We start from the raw sequence: 23,522 nt of genomic DNA, 5'->3' as shown, positions 1-23,522 counted from the left end.
TGTACAGGTTTTATTTGTCTTTTTCTTGAGTTTTCTGCATTCGCTGCATGTGAGGCAGCTTAAGACCTACACATGGTAGCCTGGGAATCTGTTTGAAAATTTGACTTTCCTCTTATGAATACATCATTTTAAAGGCTTTAAATAAACTTTGACCCCTGTCAATTATGTGAATTCCAATTGGTTTTGAAAATAGAGGGGAGAGTATATAGTAGTTAATGTTTTCTTCATAAACATTATAATTGGTACATGAATAAGGAAATCTAAGAATACATACATAAGGAGAAAGGGATGATCGAATTAAAATGACAGGTGAACAAACACTAAGTACCAGGTTTGCTCAGTCTCAAGATGAACTAAATCTGAGATATACTTACATTAAAATAACAGAAAAAATAAAGAAAAATAAGATTAAGGTGGGGAAAGGTAGGAATTTCCTTAGGAATATGAGTTCGCTCAAAAGCTACATTAGAAAGATACCAAAAGAGAAAAATGAGTTATATACCAAACTAACTCGTGTTAAAAATGGAACAGGGAGGAAAAGAAACATTATAGTTGTTACTTATAAGAAAGGAAGAATAATTGGTTCCGATGGTACCTAACTGAGAGACAGAAGTTAATTGTAGGATGGAAATATCAAGATTGAACCAGACCAGAAATCTAAGTGTGGTAAATGCTCTTTTAATGACAGATGGAAAAAATGATAATAAGAGAAAGCAAAAAAACTGCACCTTGAAAACTGAGACTACCATACAAGGTAACATAAAATCTGAACAGCTTTGAGAAGTAAAAAAGAAGGGAGAGGGCTGGGGCTGTAGCTCAGTTGCAAAGAGCTTGCCTAGCATGTGTGAGGCATTGGGTTCAATTAACAAATAAAATAAAGGCATTCTGTCCATCTACAACTACAAAAAAATTTTAAAGGGAGGGAGATTATCTTAAAATACTGAACCATTTCAGGTACATTTCTTGTTAACAATTATTGCAAATGGCAACATCATACAGCAAGGTACTATAAAGGAAAGTGCACCAGAAAGTTAGGTCTCAGGAGTGAACAGGAAAGGCAAATGTTAAAGAGAAACAAAGAGGTCAGTCCTAGGTTTAATGTTTGGGCTACCAAGATTTTCTAAAGTAAGGAAGATGACAGTGGGCAAAAGTTTTTGATACTGAAAGCTTTTGGATGAATTGAGGACTCCTGGACTTTCATCTCTGTATTATGGAAGATACTGTAAGAGACTGAAAGAGCAAAAAGAAAAGAGAAAGGAAAAGAAAGAGGCCAGCCAGACTTAAGAATAGCCAAAAATGTAAACAAAAATAAAAAGCAGCTATGTTTATCTAAAATGACATGACATATCCTACTACTGCTGAAAGCAATGTGATAAAAAGAAATGTTTACACTGCCAATAAAGTTTAACAAATTATGAAAGACCTAGAGCAATTAAAAGCATAGTTTTTAAAAAGGACTAAGGAAAAAAAAAGACCAGATATTATCTTCACTGGGCTCTAAAAAGCATAAACTTCAGAAACAATAACAGGTAACTGTTGATAGTTATTACCCAAAAAATCCAAATATGAGACATAAAAAGAGCACTTTTATGATTTTGTTCAATTTCAGGGGGAATGGCAACAGCTCATATAACAGGACTAAATATGTCTTGGCACAAACAGATAAAGAAGCAAACAAGGACAGAACACTGGGGCAGGGGAGAATGCAGAACAATGCTGTGCGGAGCCTTACACATTACAAGGAAGTGATATATACTACTACATACACTATATACACTCCTATACATTATACACTCTGGAGGCACAGTAGAAGCTGTGCCATTATGCAGATTCCACACTTATTTCAGCACTGGAGCACAAGGACAACACAAAAGAAACAAAGCTTTTAAAATGAAGGAAATCAAAAGCAATACATATCAATTAAGATCTAGTACCATTCATGGAAATTTTCAAACTTTGCAAAACCACAAATTTAGATACAACTTTCAGGAACAAAGAAATGTTTGAATATAAGAGCTCTTGACTCTCCCAAAATATGATAAATACACAGTGGCATAAAGCAACCGCTTGAGTTTTACTGGTAAAATTAAGGTACAAGTTACGATGTCTGGAAGGTGGTACAAAAGATTGGCACCATGCTGAGGTTGAAGAGAAAAACTGACTAGTTACCCTATTTCCAGGGTATTCTCCTTCTTCCCTCCAATATCATTAAATCATACTGGCAAAAGTAATGAGAGTCAACTGTAATATATACTAAATTCAGGGAATTACTAGTGTTTCTAGATTTAATGAGTATTGGACTGCATTCAATAATAAATATTTCACCTACTGACCTTCTGAACTCTTAAAAAACAAAAAGATTGGCATTTAAATAATTATCCTTTAGTGAGGTGAAGGAAGCCACTCAAAGCAAAGGAAGACAACCTAAGCTACAGCTTGAAAAATCCCCACCTCTAAACTACAGAGGCACACAAGAGACCCTTTGGTTTAGATGAGGCAACATTCTAGAAAGGAAGGAATTTGAGATTTTAATCTTTGGACTCTAGATTTTCTTCTTGTAAAATAGGAGACATTCACTCAATCAAATTTGATATACTGCCTTTCAATTGACTAAATATGATACATTTAGTCCCCTGTACCAAAGCTGCTTACATCCCCAAATTACAACTTAAAAGAAAACTTTAAACTTAAAAACTATCATGAGGAAGAGATGTGGCTCATTAGTAGAGCACATACTAAACATACAAGGGGCCCTGGATTTAATCCCCAGCACTGAAGGAACAAAAAAACAAAACAAAAAAAATCATACCTAAATTAACTAAAACAGAAAAGCAGCCTCTATTCAAAGTCCATTTAAGTTTTATATTTCAATAAACTTAATTATCAGTTACCTTAAAATTAATTGTTCTAAATGGGAAAGACATCCTCAAGATTAATTAATGTACATTATGGCTAATGATTAACAAATTCTGTTATGCCTTTCTTTTTTTAAGAAACTTACTAACTTTTCTAATCCAATAGAATGAAAATCATAGTGTTAATTTAGATGTCTTAATTGTTCCCTCTACCATCTACTATTTATTGCTAATATTACTACCATATGCCGATATTCAGATAAAAAACTCAATGCAATTTAATAGAAATCTTAGAATTTCATAGAATTCTTTTGTATTGTTTTTACAATTAACAAGATTCAGCTAAATTCTTTATTTCCACTGTATTTCTTGAAACCATTCCTGCCACTCCATTTTCACTGCAATCATTCACCCAGGCCCTTAGTCACTCCTTTTCTAAATAATTAATAAAGTTTCCTTTCTTTGTGTAGGTAGTTCATTCTTTAACTCCTCTAGTCTATCTTAAAACATTTTAAGATTAATTAATGATGACACTGCTTTGCTCTACAAAATTTAAAACCCTAAGCCAAGATCCAGACCAATACTTTTTCCCCAATCTAATACCTACCAAAAATTTCTATGTTCTAGTTCAGTGGATCTTAAACTTTAGTATGCATTAGAATTAGTATCAGAACCTGGAAGGCTTGTGTAAAACATAAATTGCTGGACCCTCACCCCAGGGCTTCAAATCATCTGCCATTGTGGGAAACAAAAATTGCATATATACTCTATATAAACACAGCATAACATGTAGAAAATCAAATAAATTAAATAGCACCTTGACATATTTCCCTTTCCTAGCTACATGTTTTGGGAGTAGGTACTTAACCTGAGTCTCAGCTGCATCATTCATAAAATGAAGATAAAAATAGTACTTATAAAATGGTTGCAAAGAATAAATGAGAATCTAGGACAGGAATTGACATATTTTTTTCTTAAAGAACCAGAAAATAGCTTATGGGTCATACATCCTTCACCCCAATTACTCAATCCAGCTATATCATGAAAGCAGTCACTGAAAAATATAGAAATGAATGGGCAAATTCCAATGAAGCTTACTTGCAAAAATAGGCAGCGCTACTAGCCTATGGATTACAGCAAAGGTTTACAACTTTTAGTGTGTCTGGATTGTTGTTGCCTTATTTGTTTGTATGGCAAATTTTAAAATTAAGAGAATCATAAAAAATCTTGGACTAGCTCACAAAAGAAAAATGGAAATTAAGTTTTTACAAGTAATTTGAGAAGGTTCAAGACTTCCTGAAGTATGCAAATGGCTCTTATGGATTATCATCAAGAAATCCTGTTCTAATGAAATAATTCATCTGATTTTCCTTCAAAACACTTTTCCTCTAAATTTGGGATGTGACTATGCTGGGAATGGATTGAACCGTAGTCAAATTATAGAATTCCTATTACAAACAAATTTTTACTCTAGTTCTTTGTAGTTACCATTATATTTTTCTAGATCATCACACAGTTACTAAAAACAGTTTTATGGCTGAATAATATTTTAGTTTTTGGAAGTTAAAAATATACTCAATTATTTTAAAGATTCTGGTTGCTTTCCCATTTTTAACTCATTATTTCATTAATTATAATTAATCTTATAATGAAAAGCTTTATTTCCAAATTTATATTTTCTAATATAAAGTTCTATAAGAAAATACACATTAATATAACATAATATATAATATATAGTTTGATAAGAATGATTATGTCAAAAGGTATAAATTATTATTTAGATTTCTAATATACTGTGATGAACTGTAGCACAAAAGGTTGTGATTTTTTTTTTACTCCCCCAACTGATAATGAGATAAGCATTTTTTACCACACCTTCATGAGCATGGAATATACAAATTTTAAACTTTACTAATTTTATAATCTGGGAGAGCTCTGGGAAGTTTTTCAAAGGATGGTAATAGAACAAATTAAATAAAATCCAAAAATGTATATCCATTTTGATTTTGTAGGATTACTCAATGTTAAATCTAAAATATGGGAAAGTAAAAATTTAATCATTTATAAACATTTAAAACGTATCCCATACCCTCCTGCATTCAAAACACAAATAACTTCTACTGTTTGTAATCAGAGCTTTAATCAGAGAATAACTGCTATAGTAAGTCACTGCTTCTAAGCATTTCCCATTTAAATGGATTAAGGAGGAATATTCAAAGAACTGAGAATCACTTCCTGCCAGAAACTTCTAATATCTTAATTTTTTTTTTAATCTTTCTTTCATGTTCATGAACATCTTCAGTTTTTGCTGCTATGGGTCTTTTTTACTGTTTAACCAATATCCATTCCACTACTTCAGCTCAATCAATATTAATATGCTACAGTATCAAATAGATATGCACAGATACTATAATACGTACCAAGTAGATATTCCCAGGTATAATACAATGTATATGTGTATTGTACTAGGGAAGTGCACAGGCTGACTCTTGGCAGACTGGCCAGGTTCCAGTCTGATTATCACATACTAGCTACATGACTTAGTCAAGCCACTTAATTTCTTATCTTAGTTTTTTATCTGTAAAGTGAGAATAATGTCATATTCCATATGGGTATGTGGCAGATTAAATGAGATTAAAAAAAAAAAAAGGCTAAGTACTTTTCATACTTTCCAAGGCATAGAAAACACTGAAACTATGAGTTATAGTTTTATGTTTGTATATATATAAAACATCCCAATGTAATTTCCAGATATTAAAAACATAATATACACACATCAATCATCAGTGCTATAGTTTGAATATTTCCCCCACAATTTCATATGTTGAAAACTTAATCCCCAAACCCATGTATTGATGGTATTTGGAGACAGTGCTTTTGGGAAGTATAAGATCACAAGGATAAGACAATCATTATGGAATTAGGAGCTTTTATAAAAAGAGAAAAACATAAGGATACACCCATCATTGCTCTTGCGATGTGACGCTTTCCATCTTGTTTTACCTCAGCAAGAAGGCCCACACCAAAAGCAGCCCATCAATACTGGACTCCTAGCCTCCAGAACTGACAGAAATGTTTCTTTCCTTTTTAAATTACCAAGTCTATAGTATTCTATTTTAAAAACAGAAAATCGTCTCAGACAATTATCAGTAGTGAGTAGTAAGAATTTAGAACACTGAAACTTTAGAGTAGCAAAAATACTGGTAATGTCATTTAATTCTAATTGTAGAAATATGTTAATAAACTGACTACACATATTTTTGGGATAGTACATACATAAATACATACATAAATACATATTTTCACATTACACACATCAGTGCTTTGACCTGTCTGCTAATATCTACTCATATAACGACTTTTCCTTCTGTCTTTTCTCCTTTCACTTCTCTGTGCTGTTTGGCCACAATGGGGCCAGAAAATTATTCTCTTTTTTTCCTCAAAGTTAATTAACCAATTAATTGCAGCGTATCACTCAACCCTGAATGAATGAGTCATGTTCTCCATGTCTTCACCTAGTAAGCACTGATAAACAAAGGTACAAACTAGTGGTCACTCTACAATCATAATTACCAAACTCTAATAGTGCTGAGGTCAGTTCAATCTGCTTCTCAAAGAAGTTATCATCTTAGACCTCCATTCTCTTTAATCTCCAACCACCTAATGCACTCTTAAAGGATGAACTATTTTCTGTAAAGCTCATGTAAAAGCAATCCCTCCAGGTATGTTTTGAAACTTGCACTTCCTTCCTTTCAGGAATTCTCTATTATTATCACTTCTTTCTTCTCCTCCTTTCAAATGGCTCATTCTAAAGGTGTTAAACGAACCCAATTTATTTAGTTTAAATTTCTTCCATTCAATCCACAATCCTTCTCATTACTACCCATATCCTTCCTTCTCCTTTACACATTATCTATATATACTGCCTCTATTTCTTCATCTCCCATTCCTCAAACTACTCCAGCATGACTCCTGAACCTACCACGAAGTCCTTTCTTGGAGCTGCGAAAGATTCCATGTTAATATAACTGAATCTCAACAGCTTCTGATGCAGGTTACCACTCACTCTATCCTGATACATTGTCTCACCTTGCCTTCAGTGAAACTATAGTTCCCTACTTTTCTCTAATCTTTTCAATCCTTCTCAAACTTCATTTGAAGCCTCATCCACTCCTACTAGGCCATTTAATTTTGGAGTTCCTCAAGCTTCAGTATTAATTCCTCTTATTTCCCTACTTGATTGTTTTTGTCCCTTGTGAGTGCATTCACACATCTGGCTTCAGATAACAATCATACAGCTCAAACCTCCCTTATGAGCTGTAATTTCTGTAAGTCCAACTATCTTTAAAATCTCCTTGTTCAAAGCAAAAGTACTTTAAATTCAACATGTTCAAACTAAACCAAAGAATCTCAGCAGAGCTCAACTTGTCCAAGTATCCACATTAGCATATCTACTATGTATCCCCAAAGTCTTATATAAAGTGACAAGCCTCAACCCTCACATCAATGATTTTATTACTGCTCAGATAAAGAGTTTGGGTTATTTTCATATTCACTGCTGCTTTTGAGAGTTGAAGGTATAGAGTCTTAATGTGCTAGACTTTAGGAATAGGAACACAAATCACTCTCCTTTCATATTTAGGTTGCTACCTTCACTAGCCCTAAAATCCTGGCGAATACATATTAATATACATTAAAATGGCATTCAATCAAACAGATTTTTATGATCAAATTCTTTCAAATACTTCACCAGACACATATTTTATCATAAATTTCTTGAATTTAAAGTTCTTTCTTGTTTGTAACTCTTAAGGTATAGTTTAGCACATTTTGGCAGGGAAAAAAAAAATCAGTGCCAACATTAACAGTACAACTGGTGCCTTACTTCTTTTTGGCAGAACCACAAAATGATGGTATCATTAAAAATCTTAAAAGTAACAAACTCCACTTAAAATATTTTCTTCTACCATTTTATCTACAAAATTAAAACTGGGGATAGGGCCTTATATGTACATACTAGGCAAGCACTTTACCACAGAGCTACACCCTTAGCCTGAGTGGTTTTGTTTTGTTTTGTTTTGAGTTTTTTGTTTTGTTTTTTAGTACCAGGTTTTAAATCCAGGGGCACCCTACCCTTGTGCTACCTCCCCAGTTCTATTTTTTTATTTTGAGATAGGGTCTCGCTAAGCTGCTGAAGCTGGCCTCTATCTTGATCCTCTTGCCTTAGTCTCCCAAAGGGCTGAGAATACAGGCATGTACCCCCACCCTTGGCCTGGGACAGATTTTTTTAAGAAATGCAATGAATAGTTATTTAGAATGGTAGATATATATCTAATGCAAGTTTTTGTATAAATAAGTTATTTACGTTTAGGATCTAATTAGTCAACCTAGAATGACATTTATTAAGTTCACTTAACCAATTCTTTAATTTAAAAAAAAAAGGCAGTTCACATATTTGGGGGAAATGACAAAATTTCATCATACTCAAAATAACTGAAATGTAGAAAATAATCTGTGAAGCAGGAAAAGAAAAAAATATTATTTTTATACCTTATTTTTCCTTTGATTATAACAGAAGTAGGTTTAATCAAAAAAATCTAAAGAAATAAACAGGTATAAGAAAATATATGGTATAAGAAGAATAATGATCTAGGGATGTAGCTCAGTAGTAAAGCAGTTGATATACAGGTCCCTGGATTCAATCCCCAGGACCACAAAGAAAAAAATTTTAAAAGCAAGAAAAATAAAATTCAGTAATAAATGTACCATTAAGAAGTCACCCACTGCTAACAATTAGGCATAATGTTTTTCAGTCTTTTTTATTAACAAAACTTAAATCATCTGTGTCCTGTCTTTGCAGAAATTAAAATGACATTCAATCAAACTAGAGGTTGAACATCCTTAAATCAAAAATTCAAAATCCAGTGCTCCAAAACCTAAAACTTTCTAAGTGCCAAATGGTACCACAAGTCAAAATTCAACATCTGACCTCAGGTGACAGATCAAAATCAAAAATGCAAGATGCACCAAAAATATCAAATAAAATTACCTTCAGTCTACATATATGAAGTATATATAAAACACGAATGAAGTTTATATTGGGTGTTGGGTCCCCCCAAGATATCTTATTATGTACATGCAAATATTCCAAAATCTAAAAAATTATAAAATCCAAAATACTTTTGGTAACAAGCATTTCAGATAAAGGACATTCAAACTGTATAAAAAATTTCCCATATGAAAAAATATTATTTGTCTTTGGGGGTGGGGAACACAGAATTCCATTATATGTAAAGCTCTTCTACCATTTCTCATTGAGATTATTTTTTTTCAATGATTTGTTATTATAAATAATATCATTGTGAACAGTTAGAATTCAACCTGAAAAGCACTAAAAAACAATAATACTTAGTTCCCCAAATATACTCATCATGACCTAAGGTTCATTTAAATTTTTTTCCTAATAAAAAAGTTAATGGTTTTCCATGAAATTCACCTTTTATGAACTGGAAGTATCCAAATGTGCCAAATTTTAAAAACAATTTTTTAAAAAGCACTTTAAAAAAAAAAGCTAAAAATTTTACTTTGCAATTTAGAAATAAAAATAAATTAACTCTGCCAAAGGAATACATAAAGTAAATGGATGCAATGAAATTATTTCTAGCTCTGAATACAGAACAGGTCAAGAACACTCTTGCAAAAGTAATAAATCACTGTAGTTACTTTTAATATTTTTCTTTTCATCATCTTTCGTGTCTATTACTCTTTACTGAGCTAGAAAACTAATTTGAGACTTCTAGTTAAGTATGGCAGATTGAACACACATTTACTTCTGTTCCCACTTGCAAACTCCACTAAAATAACAGTAAAATATTTTTGTTTTAAAAGACCTAAATCCACAAGGACAAAAGGAATGAAAAAGGAGATGACTATATTTGGGTAGCTAAAAATTAGATGGATGGGTGGTAACTGGCTAAACAGACCTAAGAAACTGAAACCCATTCCATGAGTGGAGAGAATTTAGGAATTGATTTGTGCCTCAAGAGCCTCAGAACCCCAGAAAATCTCAGGAATTTGAGGCACCACATACCTCTAAAAATGGAAATAAAAGCAAAATGAAAGAGAGAGAGATCAATTTAAAATGTTCCCAAGATTCCCTTCATAGCAAAACAATGGAAACTACCTCCTAATTCTCTAGGGAGGCTGAAAACTAATTTTCTGGAGAGAAAGAAATGAAGTGCAGAGGGAAGTTTGAAAGAAAGGAAGTATGGAGAAAACAGGATAAAATCAAAGTGTACACACTGAATATTCTGAAAATCAAAATGGTCATGTAGTCCCTACCTTCCTCAATTAAGTTTACTGATCAAATGCACAATTAAAGAAAAAACAGTCAGGTGTGGTGGGGCACACATGTAATCCCAGCCACTTAGGAAGCTGAGACAGGGAGGATCCTAAGTTGAAGGCCAGCCTCAATAACTTGGAGAGGCCTCAGCAACTTAATTGAGACCCTGTCTAAAAATAAAAAAATTGAAAAGACTGGGAATGTAGGTCAATAGTAAAGTGCCTCTGGGTTAAATCCCTCCTTTTTAAATAAAGAAAAATATTTATAAACATGGAGGTAAATACTAAAAGAACTAAGAATTATAAGGATTGCCTTTGAAAAGTAAGAAGTAGAGAAGGAAAGAGAGCATGACTGCTAGTTTTTGGAAGCTATGACCCTTCCCACCATGAAAAGTTAGCTACATCTATAATTCCTATTCTTATTTTCTTTCTTCCCTACTAGCAAAATCATATACATGGACTGATCAGGAAAACACAAAAATTTGAACAAAAAATTTCCTATCATTTTTTTCAGATGGGAATAGTTAAACAACCTGGAAGAAATCAATAAGTAGGATTTGAGGCAAATGATTTTTTTGTTTATTCCACAGAGATGCCTATTCCTACCACTTGGAAGTCATATGTGATGGCCTGAATTTCAGCAAAAATTTGGGGTCAAGAGACAAACTCAGGCTAGGAAGGCAAGGATGACTGATATGTGTAAATGACAATACAATAATGATAAGACTACTATACCATCCCTCTACTTTCTATGTAAGACTTTTTACATAAGAAATAAATGCCTACCTTGTTTAAGCTACTTAAGTCAGATTTTTATTAGCAGAAAAATGCAAGTCCTGATATTTGGCCTAGTATTTTTTAAATAATGTATATGGGTAAAACTAAAGATACATTAAAAGATAATTTCAATTAATAGCAAAAATTGGTAAAAACTTATTGTACAACTTAAGAACTACTTCCCAACTAGAAGTATTATGTAAATTCTATACAAAAACTAAGAGGTTTTTCCCCCCAACTAATATCTCTACAGAGACATACAAGTTATTTTATAGAAATAATAAAATTTTTTCTGTTAAGTATGTGTTACAGTGCCTACAAGGGTTCATCAAAATTTTTTTAAAGAATCATTAATTACCCTTTGCCACATGGAGCATTAAACATATAAAATATCCACTAAGCGTCTCAAAATAAAAGTATAGCAGAATTTCTCCACATAAGCATTATTAATATTTTAGACCAAATTATTATTTGTTGGGTGGGACTCTTCTGTGCATTATAGGACATTCTCTGACCTCTACTTACTTGCTGCCAATAATGACAATCAAAAATATTTCAAGGTTCACCATATGTAGTGGTGCACATCTGTAATCTCAGCAACTTGGGAGGCTGAGGCAGGAGAATAGCAAATTAAAAGCCAACCTCAGCAGCTTAGCAAGACCCTATCTCAAAATAAAAAATAGAAAGGGCTGGGGATGTAGCTCAATGGTAAAGCACCTCCAGGGTTCAACCACCAGTACCCAAAGATAGACAGGTAGGTAGGTAGGTAGGTAGGTAGGTAGGTAGACAACCATTCAAATGCCCACCCCCCAAGATGCAAAATTTCTAACATAGAGAAAATGTAGTTGTTCTGCAAATCATTGGTTTCACCAGGAGCATCTGGTTACAAACAGAAATAGAACAGAATTTAAGAATTGTAACATTTCTAAATTTTCTCTTAAGTGTATTGTAGGATACAAACTATAAACTACCTTCATATTAGATTATCTCTAATGCCCCTTTTAAACTCTCAGTTGATTTCACATGACAGAAATATTAATAGCTTCTATTTAAGCCTATTTATGTACTAAGTATTGTACTTAGCACTTTATGTACACTGACTCATTTTATACTCATGACATCCTCATGGGATGCCTAATAAGACAACTGTAGTACAAAATAAATTTAAGGTCCACTTTAATTAACATTTAAATGTGTTTCCAGAAATATTTATTATTCACTGTATTCATTCTGCCACCTAAGAAGAAAGTACCTTAACTTCTTTAGTTTACAATTTTTCAATATATCTGGTAACAAAATAAGTTTAATTATTATAACCTTCAGGAATTCAGGAAATGTTCATAGAACCTAACAAGTCAGAGAAACAATAATGATCTGTTTCTTTAAATATTTTTTTCCCATTATGGCATAATGAAACAATACTTTTTAAACTTTTTATCCATGATTCCTTGAGTACTTGCAGGAACATCTTTTTCTTCCCTTTGTACCAACCTGCCAAAAATAATTTTTTTCACTTTATAATTACTTGAAGATTATCTGTAATTTTAATCTGCTTTTCAGTATATACTAATGACTAGGTCCAAATCCCATCTTGCCCACCCCCTGGAACCTACACAAGTTAACTTGTTCAAGCCTAAATTTCAACTAAAGACTAAGAGTTAATTGTCTTTAAAAAAAAAAAGTTACTTTCCATTACCTTTCATCATCAAAGCAAATTAAGTATTAGTTAAGAGCCTATTTTATGTAAACATTTGTTTAGAATCTACTCATAAAGGCAAAAGGGAGTATGTGATAGGGCAGTTAGTTCAAAGTTACAGATATCTTCTGTTTGAATTCTCATTACGATGACAAACATAGGACCTCTCTTCAAAAGAAATGTTCCTTCCTCTCTCCCTTCACCCACAAAACTAACTGCCAAGCATTTTGATTCATATTTCCCTCTAAAAGGAGAAAGATAAATTGGAGCTTTTCTTCTCAATACCATGGGGCTGTGAGGATATTTCATATATTGAGTTAACTGACACCTACCAAGTGCATGTTATCCATTTTAAAGATTACCCGTGATTAAGTCATTTTCTAATGAATACATATTATTTAATATTACTCTCAGTAAATAGTAGAAATCCACATCTTCAAAAAGAAACAATTTAGGAAATTTGGTTATATAATCCAGTTTTCCTTACTGATAAAACAGAAGTCCTAAAGTAGAACTTTATTAATCAGTAGACAAAATCCAACTTAATACAGGTGATTCTTTTTATTCCATCTACTAGCCTGAATATAAAAAAATAACTTCACAAAACTCACATGCAAGGTAGAACCAAAACAGAAATTCAAGAACAGACTCTATTGGTAATCTAGAGTATTATAAAATAAGTACTTTGATTTCAGATAAAAATTGTTAATATGAAAGTATGTCATTATAACATTCACAATTTAACAGAACAGAAGCCCATTAGGTTCTTCCCACTTAGTTTTATCTTCTAGGATATTCAGCAGATAGTAGAATTTTATAAAATAGTCAACTGTGTTCTTAACATTTTTACTGTCAATGATCTGCCAGTTTCTCACACGCTAAATTTGTTCATTTGTTCTTAAAATTGATTTTAAGAAACAAAATAAGAGTAATTAGAAGTTCTCCAAAATACTCTGATACAGTTTCAAATTCTTCAACAATTAAGGGTTATTTGATCAAGTAAATAATAACAATAATATGAGCAAAACTGTGCTGTAGCTCAGTGGTAGAGCTCAGACCCTAAGTTCAATATTCAGCGTTTAGTGTGCATGCGCGCGCGTGCGCGCGCGCACACGCGCGCACACACACACACACACACACACACACACAGAGGCACACAAGGCCAAGTTGCTTTTTAATGACATAAAAAGCAAAATAGAAAAAATTGGAGCGACTTTTTTGCCCCTGAATACATTAACAACATCAACTGTACACTAATTTTCAAAAGTTTAAAATTCCTGCTGATAAAGTCTACCATTAATATGGTTTCTAGAGGTAAAACAAGTGCTCTGAAAATAAGACGCTGAACTTCTAAATCCAGTGACTGTCAATTATCAAAATAAAAATACATTTTCAAGAAAATCACTAAACACAGAACAATGCCAAAAAAATTTGACACACCCTTTATACCGAGACAATTTCAATCTTCAAATTATCAATTACACTAAAGGCCAAAAAAAAAAGACAACTTAAACAACTTAAACTCAAGCATTAAAAACTTACCTGAATATGCCAACTTCATCCTTTTTCTTTCAATGTTTAGAGGGGTATAAAAATCAAATGTAAGTAAAAATGATGTCCACTTGTTAGCTTTATTTCATGCTCATTACTAGAAAGAGATTAAATTATCTGATCCAAACCCTTACATATTTACTCATTTAACCACTATCCCTAATTGACATAGGAGGAAACTGAAGCACAGAGGGGTTAAGAAAGTTACACAAGGCAAAACAGCTAAGAAGTGGTGGAGCAAGGATTTGAACCCTGCGCATCCAAGATATAAATTTTAAAAGGAGTAGGATGAACAAGGAATATTTTTTTCAAAGTAGTTTGCAAAATAACAGTATTGTAAATGAGAACAAAACATTTAAATAATGAATGTATGAAGGTAAGACTACAGATTATCCAAACTTTACTCGTGAACAAGTAGGTTAATACTAATATATAAATATATATATATATATATATATATATATAATTTTTTTTCTTTTTTTTTTTTTTTTACAGTCAAATACTAAACTACATCCAGTTCTAATGGCAGTCGACTTGAGTAAAGGAAATAATTTACTGTCACTGTTTGGACACTGAATTTTATAGGCTAAACAAAATACACCGTAATTTAAAGGACGATGGGGATGGTGATGGTGATGTAACTAGAGCAATAGTTTAAGGAAAACGACTTTCTCCATGAGCAGTTCATTAGTAAAGAGTGCGTGTGTCAAGAGAGGGAGGTAAGAAAAGGAATGATGACAATCACACTCCCTTAACGCCCCCCACCCCAGGGGGGGGGGGGGAAGGGGGGGACTAAATCACTGAGGGTCAGATCCAAAACAAACTGGATGACTGACCCAGCGGGATCTAGGGAAGGGATGACAGGGAGACCCCCAACAGAGGGGGAGGGGTGGCGGTGACAGGAGAGGCAAAAGAGAAATGACATGCCTCCTAGCCCCCTAAAAGAGGAATACACAGAAGGCAAAGGGCGGAGAGGGAAGACAAAATGTTACCCGAGGTTCCAATGAAGTGAGAAGGAACAGGGTAGAAAACAAGAAAGGCGGGACCCTCGGGCAGGAAGGGGTCTGTTTGGGGCAGAGAAGGCACGTCAGAACAGAGCTTTCCGTCCAGCTAACCCTCCTTCTCCCCAGTCTCTTCTCACCCCCAAAACTCTCACTTTCCCAACAACCATAAACCCACAGGTCACTCTTCTCCCCGTCCCCCACCCAGAGCCTGATAGGTACAGGCGGGGGAGGGGGGGTCACCCTCACCCTCCTTGCTGGACTGCAGAAGCGAGTACCGAACATAGCGCAGTTTGGTGGACCAGAAGGCCACGAGACGTGGAGAGGCCCAGAACCCGGGTGACAAGTCCGGGCGGCCGACGGGCGCCTCACCTGACAGAAGCGTCGGCAATAATCCCGACTGCTGATCCCGACGCCGTCGCCGCCGCCACAGCTGCTGCCACCAGCGCCACCTCTGCCGTCGCCCACAGCTCTAAGCCCTATGGGGCCCGGCGGCGACTCCACAATGGCCACGAGCTCTTCTCCGAGGCGCTCGGCCTCCTGGTCGCTCTCTTCCTCCGCCATGAGGCTCTCGCCGCCCAGCGCGTACCAGCCCCTGCGCCGCCGCCGCTGTAGCTGCCTCGGCTAACCTCCTCCTCCTTTAGTTCCCTCCCCCTTCCCTCCGCCCCAGCCGGACAGGGGCCACTCGGATGGGCTCTACTTCCGGCTCCGCCCACCCACGCCCCCAGTTGTCATTGGAGAAATATAACCGCCAATCATACTCATGCCCGCCCTTCCACTACTATTGGTTAAGTCAGCCGTCTGTTTGATACAGCCGTGGTCTGTTGGTCAATGCTGCTCGGCGGTTGCTGGGGACCGCCTACGGGCTCTGCCATAGGCGGTGCAGGAGGACGGGGCGCGGCGGGGGACACGGCGGCCGCCGCGGGGCTCGAGCGGGCAACGGCGTCGGCGGCGACGGGTCCTCCTCCTCTTTCTCCTCCCTCACCCCCTTGCACCTCCTTTTCTTCCTCTTTCCTTTCCGGCCGGATCTCGTCCACTTCCCCTAACAGCGGCCCGGATCTTACGGTACCGTAAGCTTGGGAGGCCAAGGGTGGGCCCGGCCGTTGGTGTGGGCTGCGGGCCCGGGGCCTTGGGTCCCGAAGCGGGAGCCGGGGGCGGGGCCGGGGTGCCGTTGTCGGCGGGAGGAAGAGGGAGGAGACGGGAAGCCTGACAGCGGCCGCCTCCGCCAGGCGACTACCGCCTCCTCCCCTGAGACGGCCGCCAACTCGGCTGTCGAGTTCCTGGGCCCACAGCCGGCAGCTGAGACACGGCCCTATCCAGCTAGCGGGTGGGCGCGGTGGGGCGCCAGTGTGCTGAGCTCGGCGCGGGAGAACTGAGTCTAGACGCCAGGAACGTCCCGCGCCCCGCCTCTCCCCACCCCCGCCGGAACCCAGGGGCCTGGGGAGCGCGAGGAGATGTAGAGCGGGACGGAAAACCTAGAAGGTATGGGGCTGAGAAGTGTGGGGGTAAACGTGAGGATCGAGTTGGTGGCGTGGAATTAACTAAACAGAGGTTTTAGAGACACCTGCGTTGTAGCCGTTGATTTTCTTTTTCATATTTTTATCCACCTTTCTTTCTTTCTTTCCCCTCCCCCATTTTTCTTTTCCATTTGTTTTCCGTGTTTTACAGTAAAGGCATGACTTCCCGGCACCTCAGGGAAAATAGGGTGCAAGCCCAGAAACTATTTCCCCACCACCACTTGTTGAAAAACTGATTTGAAGGCGTCTCCGGGTTGAACAAACGGAAAGTGCCAGGATTTGATGTGTCTCGGGTTTTGCGCTGGAGACCCTTCACTACTAAGTATCAAGAAAAAAAAAACTGGAAACTAATCCGGTAAACATTTAAACTTGAAAACTTCTAATGAGCTTCATTTTGATCTAGTAAATTGGTTGCTGTTTTTCTTTTGTTAGCTAATTTCTACTGTCAACTTTTTAAACTTCATCGTTTGTTTAAAATATCCTTATCTTCTATTAAATACATTTGTTGTTTGGGTCTGTCAACTGGAGCATCCTCTGCTGGGTGAATAGCTGCCTCTGCAGTAACAGAAACAGACTTTTTAAAAGTTCCAGGACGTTGGAAAGTGTAGGCCTTTCACCTTAGCACAAGTGATTGAACACTTTATACTGCAAACAATTGCATGTTTGTGTATTGTTTCAAAATTTGAAATCAAATATTTAAAGGTAGAAGACTTTTCACATAGAAAATAGAATTTAAAACATAACTGGGTACAGATATTTAACGTTTTTCATGACTACCTTAAAGACATTGATCATAATCAGAATTAGTTTGTTATAGGAGTGTAAAATACATACCATTAACTTAAGGTATAAGCATGTAATGATAACTTAGTAAATACTGAGCAGGAATCTTATCTGTCTTCTTTGCCATTACAAACCTATAACCCAACACTGTACCTGACAAATGAAAGTTGTACACTAAAACTTTTCAATGCAAAAAAATACAATTTAAACCTATTAAAACCTAGATTTTATCATAATTTTCAGAATTTCTGCAAAATGTTAAGTCCTCTGGATTGTGTCCAGAGATGTCCAACACACTGACAGTTTAAAGTTCTTTGGAGTGAAAATTCATGTTGCTCAGCTATTCTGTACTGTGGAGTAATACAATGTACTAGTACATTGTTTGTGATTATTCTTATAAAACATAATTCTTCAGAATATACTTGGGAATCTTTTTCTTAACATAGTTATACAGAACAGAGTTCCAATTCAGTTTTCTCAAATTTATTTTAATATCTTATAAACAGGGAAAAAATAAGACTTAGCTAATCATTTTTCACCAACTAAAGTATATTGGTTATCTCAGGTCATCAATGCCTTTAATTTATGTTTTTAACATTTAGTCCAATGGTCATAAAAGTTTATATTTAGGATAAGTTGATAAATTATTAAGCTGCTTCTAAAATTGAGTAACTATTTGGACAAATAGTTAAGATGCTCATTTGCTTTTTTTTCCCCTCTCCTTTTTGGGGGGTTAAGAATTAAACACAGGTCTTCACTCCTGCTAGGCAAGTGCTCTACCATGGAGCTACATCCCTAGTCCTTCATTTACTTTTTCCATCATCCACTTTTGAATGATCATCTATCCTATTGGACACTATATTAAGTCTTTGATTTTATATAAAATTATTAGTTAATAGTGAAATAAATATTATCTAATACAGTTGTTCATGGCATAATGGCAAAAGGAAACCAAGCATGGAAAATGGAGCACTTTGCATATCTTGGATTATTATCTTTCAGAAAACTTAGGAGTTGTATACACGCATTAAAAAAATAACTTACTTCAAGCTCTATATATTGACTTTAAAATTTAGTGTCATTGTTGCTGTTAATTACATTTGGTTTATATTCGTTCTTAGTTTTTACTTGTTCTTCTCTGAATAATTTTTGAGAGTACATCCCTCTTATATAGAGTTATACCAATTTAATGGCCCACATGTTAGAAGAAACTTTGTACACGGTTGAGTTCCTAAAATAATTTGCCTCAAAGTTCAACTTTTTATACTTGTCCCAGAAAGAAGCTCTTTTATTTATTTTTTTTTTTTGATATTTTTTTAGTTGTAGATGGACATTATGCCTTTATTTGTTTTTATTTTATTTTTTTTTTTCATGTGATTCTGGGGATCAAACCCAGTGCCTCACGCATGCTGGGCAAGCGCTCTACCACTGAGCCACAACCCCAGCCCAAGAAGCTCTTTTACACTCGAACACATATCTAAATTGGATAAGATTAATATAATTAGAACTCGCAAAGTTTACTTTGATTAGGTTTTCCTGAAAGATAGTGACATATGGGATAGTTTGAGTTTTTCATAGTTCTAATTTATTCGAATATCATTAATAAACAAAGAATTATCCTAGTTGTTGGTGTAACTTTCTCTAGTTTTGCCTTTCTATAACGTTGAATGTTTAGTTAAGATTTAATGGAGTCTTTTGATTTGAATTAAGTTTTATAAAGTCTTTAATCTTAAAATGTTTATACTGAAATGTTTATACTTTGCCTTTTATTGTCAGTTACTTCTAAAATAACTTTGTCATATACTTATTTTTGTTTTTTGTCTTGAAAGAACTAATTCAAGATTAAAATGGAACGATTTGTAGTAACAGCACCACCTGCCCGAAACCGTTCTAAGACTGCTTTGTATGTGACACCCCTGGATCGTGTCACTGAGTTTGGAGGTGAGCTTCACGAAGATGGAGGAAAACTCTTCTGCACTTCTTGCAATGTGGTTCTGAATCATGTTCGCAAGTCTGCTATCAGTGACCACCTCAAGTCAAAGACCCATACCAAGAGGAAGGCAGAATTTGAAGAGCAGAATGTGAGAAAGAAGCAGAGGCCCCTAACTGCATCTCTTCAGTGCAACAGTACTGCGCAAACAGAGAAAGTCAGTGTTATCCAGGACTTTGTGAAAATGTGCCTGGAAGCCAACATCCCCCTTGAGAAGGCTGATCACCCAGCAGTCCGTGCTTTCCTGTCTCGCCATGTGAAGAATGGAGGCTCCATACCTAAGTCAGACCAGCTGAGGAGAGCATATCTGCCTGATGGATATGAGAATGAGAATCAGCTCCTCAACTCACAAGATTGTTGACAAGGAGGTTACCACCATTGTGATCAAGATAATAATGTGGAGTATTAAAGTTATGTGTTGATTGTGTGGTTCATTTTTATATTTATTTCATTTAAAATCATGTGATGCAGAATAGTTTTGCAATGTGTATATAGTTGCAGGCAAAAAAAAAGAAAAGAAAAAAAAACCTCACTGCAAAACTTACTATTAATTAATTTTAGTCACCAATGGTATAAAGCAAAACTTAGGTATAAGAGTGTGCTAGGATACCTGAAGTCTGATGGTTATCTTTAAAATTGATGGTTTTTCTCCTGAAATGTTCGTGCATGGAAGAACTGCCCTGCTTTTTTAACCCTGTTGCCATGTATGATTATTCCTTGTGAGATTACTTAATTATTTGGATTGAAGACTAGCCTAGGAAATTGAAGCTGCTGCCAGGCAACACCACTTACAGTAACTTAAAGAAATTATTTCTGATTAGAGGATCCTCTTCAAAATGGAAGAGATGGTAGGAAACTGTTCTTATATCTTCAGATCCCTAGTAGAAATGACTGTTTATTTTGAACAGTTTTATTTGTATATGAAATAGTTACCTAAGTACCCTTCAGTTCCTAATTCTTTTCTCCCCCTTTTTTCGGGCTTGTATTTAGTTAGCAGCTTCTAGTGACCAAAAGACTAAAATCTTTCTTTTAATGTCAGTGCCAAAAAAATATTGGGGATTTTGCAGTGACAAGATTTTAGTCTCTTATTATAAACAAACTTTTGAACCATAGCTTTCATTTTAAGCATCATCTTAAATTTGTCTTGGTGTCACTTCAGGACTGATGTTTTAATTTAAACTGATAGATATTTCATGGTTGAGTTTCCTCTTTTTATGGAGAATTTGTAGTAACTTTTTGGCTGACGGATAAATAATAAAGAAATTGCTTTCTACACTTTTAATTTTTCCATAAAATTTTATAAGAGTTTATTTAGGTAAATAGACTAGAAACAAGTTTACTTTCATTTTTATCTGCTTTGCCTCTGGTGGTATAAGGTTTTTAAACATGAATGGTAAACAATTGTCTAGAAAATCTGGTGAGATTTTTGTAGTGGAGATCTAGCAGTATCCTGCATAGCTGTTTGGGTGAGGAAATAATCAGTTCTGTTAAAGGTCAACCATGTTCAGAAAATGATCTCTTCCTGAACTTCACTGTCCTATACAGTTGTCAGAGTAGTGTAGCCCAGCTAAGTTCTCTCCATCAGAGATCCAAATTATAGTTTTTAAAAATTTAACAGCTGAAAACTTGAACCAGAGCTTTATTAAAAATTGTTAGTTGTTTGAAAACATTCAAGTTAAAAATATTGATAAAATTTATTTCTATTACAAAGCAGTGACAAATGATGCCCTATGTGACTTTTAGAGGGAGTTATCTTTGAGGTCATTTTTACCATATATCTTCATTTAAAAAAAGAAAAAACCAAAGTGAGTAAGAAAATACTAAACATCTTAAATGTCTTAAAAATTTAAGTTCCTAATTCAAATGGTCAGAGTGGCTATCTAATATTAAATTTTCTTTTTTCATTTTTAAAAGCCTGCTACCAAAATCACTTGTCAAAATTTGAACTTTTAATTTTTCTCATGTTTGGTTATGTTAAAGTAGCACAATAAATGCTTAGAGTAGTGCTCTTATTGGTAAAGCACATGCAGGAGGAGACCAGCAGCAAAACAACCAAAATGTGTTTTGCTTTTACTTCTTGAAAAGAATTTGCAGGCAACTATGTTTAATTTGAATTTTTTAATATGGTAGAAGATCTAAGAAGCTAGGAAAATAATTGAGTCATCTAGAACATTTTCAGAATACAAAAATAAGTTTAGATATACAATCATTACAATTTTTTGAAACTCCTTGTGATTTAGACTACTCCCTGTTGTTTGGGTATTATTTGCACTACTATTAACTATGTAGTGGAAAACCAAATTAGAACCCAGCAAACTGATTGATGTTACACTAGAAAAATCAGTAATTGACATTTGAGTTTGTAGCAGTTATTTCTTATTTGATGATAATTTAGGTCCTGTGTATTTTATTGTGTTCTTTCAGGCTCCTGACTGTTCCCACATTCTCTGTATCTAGGGACATAGTCCATTCTGTTAGGATTATATCGTGTCCTTAGAAGACTTTTCCATCCTAAAGTGGGGGGAAGGGGTAATATTAGTGTTTCTTTACTGATTATGAGCCGTTCATTCCCTGAAACTGGTTAACTTTGTCTTGTGGTTAAATAAGAATGATTGTTTTAGCCTGCTCAAACTGATAAAGATCCATGAAACCATGATTGGCATATGTTAGGTAACAAATGAGAATGTCCAAGAGGCATATGCTGCTTTGGAGGTAGAGTGAACATGTGTACAGAAGCTTTCAATCTTAACTATATAGTGTTAGTGTGATGCTATCCTATTGGGAAAATAGCAACTTTTTTCTATTTTATAAGTTGTATGCATAAACATAAGATTTGTAATGTTTCATTTATAAACTGTCTTCAACACATGCTTACATGTCAATAGTATTTTTCCAAAGTATGGTAGTATGTCTTCCAGAATCTCACTATATGCTTACAGTAAATAGTTCCTAGCTTGTTGAAATGTTGAACATTTAATTGGTTTCTTTTTGATTATATGGGGCATATAACAAACCTGAAGGACAGTGTAATCATTTTTACAGGGTAAAAATTCAGAAAGATTTTGTATGAGAGCCTATATATATATATAGTTACTTTATCCATTATCATCTTTGATTAGGGCTTTTTTTTTCTCCCCCAAATGCTACTTCCAGTTAATGCATTTGACCTACCGAATTTTCAGGGACCAGCAAACCTTAAAAATGTTCTGCATCTTACCTGTTGTAATCACCTAAGTATCAGTTTGGGATTATTCTGAAGTATTAATTGCTTAAAAGCTATTTTAGGTACAGTTGGTAAGATCGCCGCTCTGAAAGTTCCATGTTAAAACTTTTGCCTAAAAGAATTTGTGTGTGTATCTTAATGGAAAATACCTACAAGCAAAATAAAATTTAAGGTGGCCCAAAACAAAAGCCACAGTTTACCATTGATGCTTAGTCTTTGTAAGGGCTCTCTGTTTTGACTCTCTTCAACTGCCATTAAATGAGGGCAGATAACCTTTAAACATGTTAATTTGATTGATTTACGTGGAAGGTTAGTTCTGTAATTTCATTTAAAATATTACCTAAAATTGCTTTAGCTTCTGGTCAGCACTGATTAAAATGTGAATAGTCAAATGGCTCTTTTAAACCTTGGTTTTTATCAACCCTTACTATCATAGATTTCTGAGGTAAATACAGTTCTTATCTAGTGGTATTTTACTTGTATCCGGAATACTGTATTAATTAAAATTTTACTATGTTAATTTTTGTATTCCTGTGCTTATTTTTTGTTGTTGTTGTTTTGCTTATGCATGTATCCTTAGTATAAATGTATTGCTTTTTAATGAGGTTTTGTCTTTGTGACTTTTAGAAATAAATTTCAAAAACTTGTTTCAGAAGGTTTTGGAAGCACATTTTATTTTGCAAGCCAATGACAAATATAGTTCATAATTTCAAAAAATCAACAGATTTTATTAATTGACTTATTTTTCTCCCAGTTAAATCTTCCTTTTTTAGTTTTAGTCCTTATAT

The 23,522-nt window shown here is 35.0% G+C and overlaps 2 protein-coding genes across 3 annotated transcripts in view; one reads left to right on the top strand and one right to left on the bottom strand.

Annotated features, from left to right (window-relative positions):
* Positions 1-15,871, bottom strand: part of Znf654 (zinc finger protein 654) — a 78,836-nt gene extending 62,965 nt beyond the window's left edge. Inside the window, exon 1 of the mRNA XM_046430536.2 lies at positions 15,594-15,871. Coding sequence (XP_046286492.1) covers positions 15,594-15,785 — 192 coding nt within the window. The 5' untranslated portion in view covers positions 15,786-15,871. The remainder of the gene's footprint in view (positions 1-15,593) is intronic.
* Positions 15,872-16,147: 276 nt separating this feature from the next.
* On the top strand, positions 16,148-23,254 carry Cggbp1 (CGG triplet repeat binding protein 1). 2 transcript variants are annotated; one of them, XM_046430541.2, is made up of 3 exons: positions 16,148-16,286; positions 16,890-17,093; positions 19,351-23,254. In XM_046430541.2, the coding sequence occupies exon 3, from the start codon at positions 19,369-19,371 to the stop codon at positions 19,870-19,872; it is 504 nt and encodes a 167-aa protein (XP_046286497.1). In that variant the 5' UTR covers positions 16,148-16,286; positions 16,890-17,093; positions 19,351-19,368; the 3' UTR covers positions 19,873-23,254. The 2 variants fall into 2 exon arrangements, with proteins under 2 accessions (XP_046286497.1, XP_046286498.1); XM_046430542.2 differs by lacking the exon at positions 16,148-16,286 and adding an exon at positions 16,415-16,703.
* The last annotated feature ends 268 nt before the right edge of the window (positions 23,255-23,522 follow it).

Source organism: Marmota monax, unplaced genomic scaffold (genome assembly GCF_021218885.2).
Source record: "Marmota monax isolate L192 unplaced genomic scaffold, Marmota_monax_Labrador192_F-V1.1 WCK01_AAM20220418_F8-fsc00016, whole genome shotgun sequence".
NCBI lineage: Eukaryota > Metazoa > Chordata > Mammalia > Rodentia > Sciuridae > Marmota > Marmota monax.
This window is presented reverse-complemented; position numbering and strand designations above follow the sequence as displayed.

Coding starts and splice junctions, on each gene's coding strand:
- Cggbp1 (XM_046430541.2), top strand. CDS start 19,369: ATGGAACGATTTGTAGTAACAGCACCACCTGCCCGAAACCGTTCTAAG.